This window comes from Papio anubis, chromosome 5 (assembly GCF_008728515.1).
Source record: "Papio anubis isolate 15944 chromosome 5, Panubis1.0, whole genome shotgun sequence".
Lineage (NCBI taxonomy): Eukaryota > Metazoa > Chordata > Mammalia > Primates > Cercopithecidae > Papio > Papio anubis.
Window position 1 is genome coordinate 121,026,295 of NC_044980.1, and position 14,121 is coordinate 121,040,415.

General features: G+C 38.7%; 1 protein-coding gene across 2 annotated transcripts in view; it reads right to left on the bottom strand.

Moving 5' to 3' along the window:
* Window positions 1-203: 203 nt before the first annotated feature.
* The window catches only part of FBN2 (fibrillin 2), a 269,631-nt gene continuing 255,713 nt past the window's right edge, over window positions 204-14,121 (bottom strand). The window contains exons 62-65 of one of the 2 annotated variants that reach the window (XM_003900063.4): window positions 12,824-12,943; window positions 5,734-5,965; window positions 4,049-4,220; window positions 204-2,130 (exon numbers count right to left, since the gene is read on the bottom strand). In XM_003900063.4, the coding sequence (XP_003900112.1) occupies window positions 1,756-2,130; window positions 4,049-4,220; window positions 5,734-5,965; window positions 12,824-12,943 (899 nt within the window). In that variant the 3' untranslated portion in view covers window positions 204-1,755. The remainder of the gene's footprint in view (window positions 2,131-4,048; window positions 4,221-5,733; window positions 5,966-12,823; window positions 12,944-14,121) is intronic. The other variant, XM_009209018.4, reaches the window with a different exon arrangement.

Here is a 14,121-nt window from a genome sequence, read left to right on the forward strand (position 1 = left end):
TTCTATTTGAACGTAACTTCAAATCATAATCATCAGTTGAACACACGTTGACTTTGCTTCACAGATTTGCCAGCATTCCTTTATTTTCCTGTGTGTCTGGCTCTCTGTCTGTTACTTTAATACAGGTTCCCACAGGCAAAGCTCCCAGCCCCTCCCACAAATACAACAGGGGTTGTGGTCTCATAAAATTTTCAGCCAGAAAATTACCCCAAAATAAGCTTTATTGCAAGAAAAGTGTCATATTTGATACATAGACCTAAAAAAACAAACAAAACCAAAAACCATAAGCTTTTCCTCACAAACTCTTGATTACAAATTTACACTGTTCCTTTTATTTTTTAGTTAAAAAAAAAAAACAATAAAACCTCAAAACACTGGGTATGACTGGTTATTCGTCTTTGGTCAGCACAGGTTTGAGAGGAACAACCGGGAGTCTGCGTGTGCTTTGGCCATTTCACATATGAGGTTTGGTCACTGGTCCAGGGGAACAGGTTCTTGGGTTGAGAAGAATAATGGATACGTACTCTTAATAGCACGTCCTGGTACAATACCTTTTTAAATGACTAAAGCAAACTAAACATCAATTCATTGTACAAACATCTTTCATACACAATAGGCTATAAAACGAGGCATATGGTGTATAACTACAGTATTAATGAAAATTCTAAAAAAAAAAATGGGTTTAAAACAACAACAACAACAACATATATTCCTTGGCTGCACTGCATGATTTGTTTGCACATATGGCAATCCTGAAATAACTTGAACATAATAAATGCACCATTGTCTAAGACAGCACGAAACACTACAGAACGCCAGGTGTTCCCTTTCAAAGGAACGGCGGTTCTTCAGCTGCCTACAGTACCATGAGTACGCAGCGCACCCTGGGTAAGAATGAGGTGTTGTGGGTAGCACATGTGGTTCCTTGAGGTTATGAGAAGGAAATACAGTACGGTTTGGCCTGCAATGCTAATGGTCTCACAAGCAGTCAAGGTATTTTGCTACAGTGGTTGTGCTTCATCTTCTGTTGCCTGGTGTGTCTGGTGATGTGAAATGTTGTCACAAATGAGCTGCTTTGGCTTCGATCTACGTTATAAAGGATCTAATGACATTCACGTCTTTTAAATTATTGATTACACTGCCCATTCAGCTCTGTGTGGCTTTCTTTAAAATCATCAGGTGTGTATCAGCTGGATGACTGGCAGAAAACCAAAGGAAACATCTCTTGTATCTATTGGATTTTTAAAAAGCACCTCTAAAAGAAATAGCTCAAATTTATAAATCTAAAGAAAAACAAGTGAGTTTCCCTTTTTGTTTACATAGTTTGTTCATTTCTCCATATATTACTGCATTAAAAATAAATAAACATCTATATTTTTTTAATTAGCAACTATAGCAAAATACCCAAAGTGTTACAGACTGCTAACAGGAAAAAAAAAAAAAAAGCTCACATTATTTTTGTGCATTTAGTGCCATATGCTGATATCTTGAACATTTAGGTTTCTTTTAATATATTTTAAAATGAAGTTATATAAAAAATACAGTAACCACGGTTGCCTTTGTGCTCAAATCTTTGGCCATACCAGAGTCTAAATTATCCCTCCCTGTGAGGGTCAACATTCAAAGTCTAAGTCAGGGAGGAAAGAAACAGAGTTATTATTATTTTTCCTCTTTAAAATTAGTCCTTGACTTTTCAAATGCTTCTTGCAGACTGGCTGTGCTAGGATTTGAGCCTGGGCCCAAGTCTGTGAAGGGTTAATAGAGCTGAATCTGCAGCCTCATTCTGAGAGCCTCCCCAAGCTCCCCTAGGAGGTAGTCATCCTCATTGCTCTCTTCCAGTTTCTTAAGCTCCTTCTTCTTATAGAGAGGGACGCTAGTGATTTCCAGTGTGTACGTGCCGGGCATGAGCTTCTTCTTGGCCGTGTGCAAGTAGCTGAGCCCATTTCTTTGGTGGATGCGGAAGACGCCATCATCATTCCCTTGAGAGATGACATAACGGATGTGGTTGTTGAGGGGCTGGATGGCGGGCCTTAGCTCCAGGATGTGCTCCTTAGAGCCGAGGTGGGAGAGGTTGAACTTCATGTTGACGGGGCTGTCCATGTCGACACTCTCTAGGCTGATCTGTTCAACCTGGAGGAAGAACAGGAAATGATTTGGGACAAGCTTCTACAGCACAAGCAGAGGACTAGAAAGAGATCAGCTGCAGGGGTTTTGGTCACAAGGACAGGCTGTGGCTTCCCACTCCCGCTTTCTGCACTCTCCTTACCAGCAGTGGCTGTGAAAGAGGCTATTGTACATTTTTGTCAGTTGGAAGAAAAGGCCAATTCCATCGAGAATGCCCTGTAAATCTTTATGACTTCTCACTCAGCCTTAACGAGGTAATTAATGTTACAGGACTGGGCCTACAGAGTGTTCACATTTCAAGATTTTTTGATGAGTTTATGAAATATTGTGCTAATTAATAATTTTTATAAAAGAAAATTTAGGTAATGATTTTTCTTTTTTTTCTGAAGTCAAAATGAGAAGTACTGCTGTTGGGCATCAGCAGGGACTGCGCCCAGGGGAATCTTCTGGCTGAAGGCTGAGCTTTGATTTGTAAGGTAAGTGAATGATGAGTGAGTTTACTGGGAGCTATCAGAGGTACGTAGAGTGAGTGATCTGCAGAGTTCTCAGGGCTCCAGTTCGAACCAGCATCTTTGGTAAAAGCCAGTGGGGCAGGGCCCAGATAAACCAAGTCTGACTTTTGCTCAGAGGGTTGGGAGGGGTACAAATGATATTTAAGTAAGATAGGATAAAACCCACAGTGCTTTGATTGGGTACCTGCTAAGTAAGAGCTTGGCAATGGTGACCCAGAAGTGCCCATCAGTGTTCAGGCAGGATTATATCCCAGTACCCCAATGGGAAAGTTTATAAGCAGAACTTCTGGATTTGTAGTTTGGGAACTTGATGAATATCTCAACTGTCAAACTTAAACATCAGTTGGGTATCTTAGTCTACTTAAGGTAAATGTAACACTGACTTATTTATTATTACAAAATAGCATCATAAACTTTTTGGCTAGAGAAGTCAGGTCATATAGACAAAGTTTCTGAGGCCCATAAAACTGAAGCAAGTTGTTCAATTCACACAGCCAGCTAGTTGTTGATTAGGTTTTTTGGTGGGGTAATTTCTCAGTCATATTAACTGCAAAGAGTGGTGAGTGATGACCTCATGCTGTCTCAGATCTTTGGGAAAATCATCAAGACCTCTAGATATGAGATATTCATCACTGACAGGAACTGAACACGTGGGTTATATATGTCAGGCATTGTTCCAGGCAGTTCACATGTTTCAATTCAATTAACCCTTCCATCAGCCTTCAGAGGTAAGTATTAGTCCCATTTTACAGGTGAAAAAACTGAGGCTGAGAGAAGTCAAATAAACACACCCTATGTAACAGAGGTAATAGATAGGGAGGGCCAGGGAATTATGTCCAAAACCAGGTAGTTTGCAGCCCACCCCTTTAAACACTGCCAAAATGCCATTAGGGAAAGGAAATACCAGCGGCAGGCAATTTCCAACTTCAGTTCCTTAAAGAATACAAGTGATTTGGAAGACAAAAGTTTTTAATGCAGGAAGAGCTGTCTTATAAATAAATCAAAGAATATGAGACCTACTTGGTTTTCCTAGTGAAAATTAAAATCAGTCTTGTATGCTATGCATTTATAAAACAGAACTGAACAAATTAAAAATAATTTCATTTTTTGAATCATGCAAAAATAACTCTTTCCTAGATGGACATACCCTCTCGCATAAATCAAAAACGACAACAAGAGAAAATGCTCTGAAACTGTGAATCTTAAAAAGTTTTTTCTCCCAAGTTTTGTGTTTTGATCTAACAATTCAATCATTTTAATGTACTTGTCTTTTCCATACTGGGTCCATTAATTTATCCATTAAATTCAAGGTATGATTAACTTGAATGAGGCTGAAAACGACATGAACTGCACTGTTTACATGACTCCATATGGATAAAATTTTGTGGCAACACAAAGTGGGATGTACTCACAGCAGTGGGACCAGGTTCATGAATACTTCTCTTCTGCCTGCTGTCTTTCTTAGAATAGCCATTGATTTTGCACTCGTAGCATGCTTCTGGGGACAGAGCATTTTCCTCATCGACCTCTGTATCTAGTGACAGGTACTGCCCCTTGTTAAATCCCATTCCTGAGACACAGTGGCTATTTGCAAAAAGCAAAGTATTGTTAGATTTTATCACTGACTTTGACCATAGTTTTCCAGTGGTAGAGCAGATTCTTCAGAAACACGAAACCAAAAGAGCAAACTCTAAAGTCATAAACATAAAACCCTAATACTCTTTGCAACTCTTTTTCTTTTAGAGACAAGGTCTTGCTCTGTTCCCCAAGCTGGAGTACAGTGGCACGATCTTGCTCACTGCAGCCTCGAACTTCTGGGCTCAAGAGCTCCTCCTGCCTCAGCCTCCAAATTAGCAGGGACAATAGGCACACACCACCACATCCAGCTAATTTTTTAAAATTTTAATGTTTTGTTGAGATAGGGTCTTGCTATGTTGCCCTGGCTGGTCTCCAACTTCTGCCTTCAAGCGATCCTCTTACCTCAGACTCCCAAAGTACTGGGATTACAGGGATTAGCCACCATCCCCTATAATTCTTTAACACACAATAGATAAAATTTTCCCTTATTTTGACACAGCAAAATTCTCCTGAGGGTGAGCCCCGTGCTTCCCCAATTTTCAATCCTAATTAGACTGAAGTACTGAGCATAATTAACTCCAGAAGGTAAAAGCAAGGTATGAATTTCCAAAGAGAACACTAAGAGAGGTTCCATTGTTTCAGGGGCCTGAAACCTGTATTTGCTGCTTGTAACAAAGCTCCCTGCTTTAAAAACTGAGATTTCTGAACTTGTATTTTGGTTAGTGAGTCAATGAATTGGCTCTAAATGACCTTTGTCTAGACCAAGCCTTTTGTTTTAAGTATTGTCATACACTATTGTTGGACAGACTTGGCCCATTCCTTTTAGTCCCTGCCTTGCACAATGCTCCTTTCAAAGAAGGCAACCTGGACTGACCTCTAAATGCCCATCTTCTTTGTCACTGAGCACCACGGCCTTCCTGGAAGGATGCAAATGGCCAGCACCTAGGCCACAGCCCTTGGAACTTGAGACTGTGTGCCTAGTTGGAGGGAAGCCTGTCTCGTGGGCCGGGCCTGTGCTGAGTGGCACCACATCAAACTAGGAACCATCCTCTCTCTGTGCAACAGAAAATCCACCTGAGCAAAGAAAGGGACAAACTCCTTCCTCAGTGATCACTGTGCTAGCACCTTCCAGAAATTGTAGAAGAACCTGTGGCAAGGCCATTTCTGCTTCTACCTCACAGCCAGGTATCCATGGCAACATGTGAGCCGGATTTTTAAACATCTGCTTGTCTCTGGCCTTGGGTCAGATTGAATCAATTCACGCCCTTAATAACAGGAGCAAAGAGTGATATTTACATACAAATTCAAGTTTTATGCTCATCGCAAAGGAAGTAATCCTATACCCTGAGCACAGTCCGTGTGTGCTTTCTTGGTGTTTATCTGCATACCCTAAGAGCTCTAATCAATGGTTCTGCGGCTTGGTTTTTAGACACTGTACTCTCCCCTGCAGTGGTGGGTGGCCTGAACTCACTCAGGAACCATGTGTTCCTCTGGGTGGTGAGGCTGAAGGCCGCCTTACCCTTGTCCCACTCGGTAGTACCCAGGGGGGCAGCCACAGAGGTAGCCCCCCTCCGTGTTGGAGCAGCCGTAATTGCAGGGGTTCTTGGAGGATGAGCACTCATTCACGTCGTGGCAGGCACTGGAGAACTGGTCGAAGGAGAAACCTGAGGGGCAGGCGCACTTGTAACTCCCCAGGGTATTGTAGCAGGAAGCAGAGCCACAGGCATTGGGATTGGAGCATTCATTCTCATCTAGTGAAACGAAGAAAGAAACTCTTACACGGGGAAGCCGGCAAGAGCAAAATGTGAACAAGTCTGGAGTCTCAAGTGCCTGTGATTTTATGGCAGAAATAACTCTAACACGGTATTTTATCTTATTCTGACGACTGATTTGCAAAGCATATTAATGAAAATAATTCCCCTAAATTGTGGCTTTAAAAAACCCTTGCTTTGCTCTTTTCTGTTTGTACTGTTTCTAAATATGTCTGCAGCCCTTGGGGACAGATATTTGCAGTTTGCCTAGTGAATAACTCCTCTATTCTCTTAACAGAAGGTTACTTCAAAAGCCTATATTTTAGGCAAATCCTTAGAGATAGAGAGAAAATGAATTGCCAGGGCCTGTCGGTGGGGGAGAAATGGGAAATGACCGCTCTTGGATACCGTGTGTCTTTTGGAGGTGATGAGAATATTCTGAAACGGGTAGTATCGATGACTGCGTACCTTTGTGAGAATCTACAAACCCATTTACCTGTACACTTTAAAAGGGAGAAGTTTATGATATATCAATTTTTAAAAATCCCGGTAAGTATTTGTATCCATTCCCCCAGCAATTCCCCAAACCTTCATTATATAGGAGGAGAAAGCATAAAAAAAAAAATGCATAAACCCTAAATGAAAACAATGGAAATCAACACTATTTAATTAAATCAATTGAACTAACAACTACTTCAGTTTAAAATGCTTGAGAACCCACTGGGTGCAGACTGTGCCTTCTGAGGCAGGTTTGCATCCAGCTATCAGCCAGCACATAGCTTTTACTCACTTAATGACTAACATTATACTATAAATACCTGGTAGCAGGATAATTATAGGTTATACTTTCAGTTGCTATTATCATTTTCACAAAATCAAAGTCTGATTATGCTTTCAACTTCGGAGATTATAATTTTGCCTTAACTGTCTGGTTGATATACAGCACGCGGCTTGACTTCTTTGGGCTTTTTTTATAATCCAAATTTCACCCTGGTAACAAATCACATCTGTTCCATGGAATTCTTTCAATTCTTGTGACTCCATGTGGAGCAAAGAGTGTCTGTTTACCTAATATGTGACAAGCATATATTTCAGCCCACGTAGGGAAACAGGCCCATGTGCAAGTAGGCGTGCGCGGAGGACACAGGACCTAGTGGGGAAGCGAGGGATCTGCAGCAGCTCAGTGAGATCTGGAGGATGCACACGGGCTCTCAGTGAAGAGGCCTCCCAGACAGGAAATTAAACTTCGTTAAGTATAGGACAGAAGTTACTCAAAGGGTAGATGTTATTAGGTACATTTTTGTATCATGATTCTGATAGTCTCAGAATTAAAGGAGACCACTAAATGTAGGTTTCTTAATCACTGAATATAAAAGATGCTGATTATCTAATATGTGAAAATTCTTAGCCTTTATGGCAGGGGAAGAATGCAGATACAATAAATAAATTCTCAGTAACTTGGCTACATATGATGTAACTGTAACTGCTATTTTATTTCTATATACAAGAGACTTGGAATTCTGCCACAAAGGCTCATCTGCTTTTATAATTAGATCTGACATTCCTATGCAGTGTTTCTCTCCTAACAGGGAATCTAAATTAGATTACAATTTAATAAAATGATCCTGCCATGAATATACCATTAGACATTGTGTTAGGAAGAAAAATTACCAGGCAAAAATAATTAACTGAATAAATTACATTTAAACATATCACTTACAAGAATATTTAAAAATATGTAACATTTTTGCAAGCACCATGATATCTCATATTTATATTCTATAAATGTGTATCATGATTAAAATTTATAGACTTAAATATATTCCTGTCTGACACATAGTTTGAACTGATTCAAGCCTCACTAAAACATGTGTGAATTATTGTGAACAGGCTATAGAAGCAACTGGAAGTTACTAATACTAAAACACAAAGTCTTCATATTTGAAGACATAATTTTTCTTCATATGCAAATGTTAATATTTACATATTTCCAATTCTGAATAATTGTATTGGAATAACTCTAATGCTTATAAATAGTTGAGAATGTTCCCTACATCTGTACACTCTATCTACCAGAATGTTGTGAATTATCTGTGACAACTGGCAGGAAACTCCCTGAAGTGTTAGTTTGAATTGAAAGCTTTTTTCAGCATTAACACTTTCAAAGAACTTTCATTCTTCTCCAACTGGTGTTAAGTTTAGTAACATAATAGGTTTACAATTTTGCTGGTTTAAACTATCTGATGCATTGACTAACAGTGTTGACCACTGACAAGCAGCCCTGAGGAAATCTGTCTGAAATGCTTCCTTCTGTATTCCCCCATCAATCACATGAATGGCTGAAGATATTCACACAAGTAGTGACAGATAAAAAATGTTTGTGGCTTTTTAATTTGCGTTTTGTACTAATTCTTTTTCTTTTGCTAACTTGTTGCTTTTATTAGTTTCCTGAAGGGGTATTTCACCCTATTTCTGCCATATATTTGAGTTAAAAATCCAATGGCATTACATGAATTCAAGGGAAGAAAGTCAGCAATTTTATCAGAGACAAGCTGGATTCCTCAACGCTGCCCAGAAGAATCTAGAATCTGTTGAAATAAATCCCTGATGTGTCGTACCCAGGCACCTGCTGCATAGAGGTACCCATTTTAGTAGAACAAGCTTACAAATTAATACGTGCAATTAGGGATATCTGTTCATGTATTTTTAGTTTTAGACTCATCTTTGAAACCATTTATTCCTCTGCTCATGGAGTTTCTCCTGATTAGAAGGCAAACAGGCTTCTGGCTGGACTCAAGTGCGAGCTGCTCTGGGGGTGACTACCTTGTCAAAGTGCCCACCCCAGGATTTCATAAAGGGGAATTGGGATACACCACACCATCTTGATTTTAAGTCAGACTATTTTAAACAGAGCTTCCACATTTAGTAGAAACCTGTGCAGCTAGTTTTGTGCTACATGTTTAGAAACAAAAACTTCAGGAAACTGAAAAACTTTGAAATTAAATTGGCACTCCATGCATGTTCCTATTTCTCCTTATGTTCTCCTTAAAAAAAATTCTGTTTAAGCTGTCACAATATGAAATACTAGAGAATCATTCTTTTGGATTAAGGTCTATGGAATTAACCAAGAAGTCCATGGTATTTACTAAAGTGGTGGGCTTCATATTTTATAAATATTGCAATATAATAAAATTGTTTTATATAATTATTTTATTTATTTATTTAAATTTTACTTTAAGTTCCAGGATACATGTGCAGAATGTGCAGGTTGGTTACATAGCTGTAAGTATGCCATGGTGCTGTGCTGCACCTATTGACCCATCCTCTAGGTTCCCTCCCCTTGCCCCCCACCCCCTAAAAGGCCCCGCCATGTGTTTATTCCCTTCCTTTCCGTGTTTATGTGTTCTCACTGTTTAACTCCCACTTATGAGTGAGAACATGTGGTGTTTGGTTTTCTGTTCCTGTGTTAGTTTGCTGAGGATAATGGCTTCCAGATTCATCCATGTCGCTGCAAAGGACATACTCTCATTCCTTTTTATGGCTGCATAGTATTCCATGGTATATATGTACCACATTTTCTTTATCCAGTCTATCATGGATGGGCATTTGAGTTGGTTCCAAGACTTTGCTATTGTAAATAGTGCTGCAATAGACATATATGTGCATGTGTCTTCATAGTAGAATGATTTATATTCCTGTAGGTATATACCCAGTAATGGGATTGCTGGGTCAAATGGTATTTCTGGTTCTAGATCCTTGAGGAATCACCACACTGTCTTCAACAATGGTTGAACTAATTTCCATTCCCACCAACAGTATAAAAGTTTTCCTGTTTCTCCACAGCCTCACCATCATCTATTGTTTCTTGACTTTTTAATAATTGCCATTCTGACTGGCATGAGATGGTATCTCATTGTGGTTTTGATTTGCATTTCTCTAATAATCAGTGATGTTGAGCTTTTTTTCATATGTTTGTTGGCCGCATAAATGTCCTTTTTTGAGAAGTGTCTGTTCATATCCTTTGCCCACTTTTTGATGGGGTTGTTTGTATTTTTCTCACAAATGTGTTTAAGTTCCTTGCAGATTCTGGATATTAGACCTGTGTCAGAAAGTTCCTTGCAGATTCTGGGTATTAGACCTGTATTAGATGGGTAGATTGCAAACATTTTCTTCCATTCTACAGGTTGCCTGTTCACTCTGATGATAGTTCTTTTGCTGTGTAGAAGCTCTTTAGTTCTTTGAAACCAATGAGAACAAACAGACAATGTACCAGAATATCTGGGCCACAGCTAAAGCAGTGTTTAGGGGAAATTTATAGCACTAAAATGCCCACATCAGAAGGCTAGAAAGATCTCAAGTCGACACCCTAACTTCATAATTAAAAGAGCTAGAGAAGCAAGAGCAAGCTAATCCAAAAGCTAACAGAAGACAAGAAATAACTGAGAGCAGAATTGAAAGATGCAGAGACATGGAAAACCCTCCAAGAAAATCAATGAATCCAGGAGCTGGCTTTTTGAAAAAAATAACAAAATAGACCACTAGCCAGACTAATAAAGAACAGAGAAGAATCAAATAGACACAATAAAAAAAATGATACAGGGGATATCACCACTGATCCCACTGAAATACAGACTACCATCAGAGAATACTATAAACATCTCTATGCAAATAAACTAGGAAATCTAGAAGAAATGGATAATTTCCTGGACACATACACCCTCTCAAGACTAAACCAGGAAGAAGTCAAATCCGCGAATAGGCCAATAACAAGTTCTAAATTTGAGGCAGTAATGAATAGCCTAACAACCAAAAAAAAGCTCAGGATCAGATGGATTCAAAGTATACAATAACGCTAAAGTAACCAAAACAGCATGGTACTGGTACCAAAGCAGACATATAGACCAATGGCACAGAACAGAGACCTCAGAAGTAAAACCACACATCTACAACCATCTGATCTTTGACAAACCTGACAAAAACAAGCAATGGGGAAAGGATCTCCTATTCAGTAAATGATGCTGGGAAAGCTGGCTAGCCATATGCAAAAAACTAAAACTGGACCCCTTCCTTACACCTTATACAAAAATTAACTCAATATGGATTAAAGACTTAAAGTAAAACCGCAAACCATAAAATCTCTAGAAGAGGCAGGGCATGAGGCCGGGCTCATGCTTGTAATCCCAGCACTTTGGGAGGCTCCGGCGGGTGGATCACCTGAGGTCAGGAGTTCAAGACAAGCCTGGCCAACGTGGTGAAACCCTGTCTCTACTAAAAATACAAAAAATTAGCCGGGAATTGTGGCAGACTCCTGTAATCCCAGCTACTCAGGAGGCTGAGGCAGGAAAATCACTTGAACCCTGGGAGGTGGAGGCTGTAGTGAGCCGAGATCATGCCACTGCACTTCAGCCTGGGCAACAGGGCGAGATTCCGTCTTAAAAAAAAAAAAAAAAATTCCCAGAAGAAAACCTTGGCAATACCATTCAGGACATAGGCATGGGCAAAGACTTCATGATGAAAACATCAAAAGCAATTGCAATAAAGCCAAAATTGACAACTGGGATCTAATTAAATTAAAGAGCTTCTGCACAGCAAAATAAACTATCATCAGAGTGGACAGGCAACCTATAGAATGTTTTACATTATTTTAATAGCTATGTAAAAAATATTGTTCCTGATATTCTAAAGACTTTGCCTTTGTTTATGAATCAATAAATCTGGGGATAAGGAGTTCTGCAACATTCTTTTTTCTATGAAGAGGAAAAAAAGTGAATTAAATTTATCAAGTTATTTTGATTGACTGCCTAACTGGTAATTTTAATAATTTTTTGAAACTGTCTTGTCTTTAACTTTTGATCACTTACTGGTTTCTGCATTTCCTCCTATGAGTGTATATTCGTGGTGTGGTAAAGCGTCTGTCTTTGACCTGGCATGATTTTCTCGCCACTGAAATTTATCTTGATTTTTTTGTTCTTAATTCACTAAGCTGTCATTAGAAATTTCTTTTGAGAAGACCACAAATGATACAATAAGACTAATTTATCTAGTGGATCACAATAATTCAATATGTGAATAGCCTGGGAAGTAATTTGAATTACTACACAGAAACAGGAAGCACCCTGGTATTTCTCTGAAGGACCCCAGTGCCCCTTTCTGCTCGGTTATGGCAGCATCTAGCGTCAAAATGTGTTGGTTGGAGGGTCTGTGAAGGGCATCCAAATGGAGCAAAGAAATTAGGCATATGCTAAGTAAGTCAGCTGGCTATTCAAGTAGAGAATAATGTTCTCTTTGATCAATCGTTCCTTAAAAGGAGAATTTCAGTGACTATTATCAATGCAAGGAACAGAGCTGAGAGCCCATGTATTTTATTTTACAAACACTTCTGTCTAGAGTTGCCAACAGCATTTGCTATAAGTAGGTACTTTTTTGACCTTAAAACACTTCCCATCCTTTATTAAATCTATGTGACAGGAGAGCACACATGGACTGTCCTCATTAAGTTGACGTGAATTCCTTTAGATTCGTATGAGGGGAATGGATGGGAAATCTAAAGATATCAAATTACAGACAAAAAAGTGGCTGACCTTGGCAAACAAAGATGGTGATTCTTAACATCATCTTCAGAAACTTAAAATTAGCAGAAATTTAAAATGAAGAAACCTCTAGTTAACGTTTATGTACTTAAAAACAAACTTTTTATTGTAGATATTTTCAAACATACACACTAGCAGAATGAGTCCCCATGCATCAGTCTCAAGGCCTGGTTTTAAAGTCTAAAATTCAAAGGCTATACTGAAATCTCAACCCTCACAATTTGTTCATCTTATTCAGAGATACTTTCAGGAAGAAAAGTGCACTCACCGACACACTGATTCCACTGGTAGTGCTGGATGTAGCCTTGGGGGCAGCCACATCTGTAGCCACCCAGGATGTTCTGGCAGCCGTGTTGGCACCTGTGGTTCCCATCACATTCATCAACATCTGCAAAAACAAGCCCGGCAAAACGTTCATGTCACTTTCTTCTACTATTTTTAAATGCACTCCAAACGAAACCTGGGGTAACTGTTATCATGGGAACAAACACACAAGACGTGACACACAGAGAGTCTGTCATTTTTCCAGGTCACATGATTATTAGTCAGTGGTGGTGCGAGGAAGAGTTCTGAGATAAGAGACCACCTCATTCTTCTGCTCTCCACCAGACCACGGCACGTCAGTGCTCTAAGTAACATCTCAATTTCAGCAAGTCAACCACAGCCACCACAAATGTTGTGCTTTTTGAACTAATTAACTGCATATGGTATGATTTATTTGGTAAATCATATATATAAAAATATATTTGCATTGCATGTTTCAGTAAGTTCGAAAGTAACTGAGATATAATCCTCATTTTGGGGAGGATAGAAGCATTACAGAGATACCTAAAAAGTATAATTCTATTGCAAGTAAAAATTTTTATTACCATTCAAGATTAATTAGATGCAAATCCCTCTTAAGTATTTAAATGTGTTATTTTTAGACAAGATGTGGTGTATTATACATGTGGAATAATTTCTTTGTTTATTTATGCATGCTCTTTTGGAATGACAACCGAATCTTTGAAATCTATCCATAAAGAGTAAAACAAAATTGGCATGTCTGAGGTGTGTAACAAATTTACATGGATAATTAATAAATGGTATCTTATGGGGATGGTCACAGGCTGAACTTGCATGTGGCAAACAGCTGTAGGTTCAGAATACTTTCAATGTGTCAATGATTTGAAAGATAAAATATTAAAATTGACATTTTAAACATTGAATTTTTCTTTGCTGAAAATGAGATACATATAAAAGTCCCACAAGACTTATAGAGAGCAAATTAAATACTTTAAATATACTTCTAGAGATCCAAATCATATATTTCTAAGAATAGTTAATGTTAAAAGGGTGATTAAAATCAAGAAAACTATAAATTGCAATACGATCTAAGAATGTAAGGGAAATAAATATAGTCTCATAATCCTGGCATGGGTGTTTTATAAGACACTAATCCTAATGCATTTTTCTTGTCATACACTAGTACTTGCAATATAAATAGTGAAGAACTATATGAAATTTTCTTAACTGCAAGCATGTTCTTATTTTGTTCCCACTTAAATGTTCCCTTGGATTTTACAG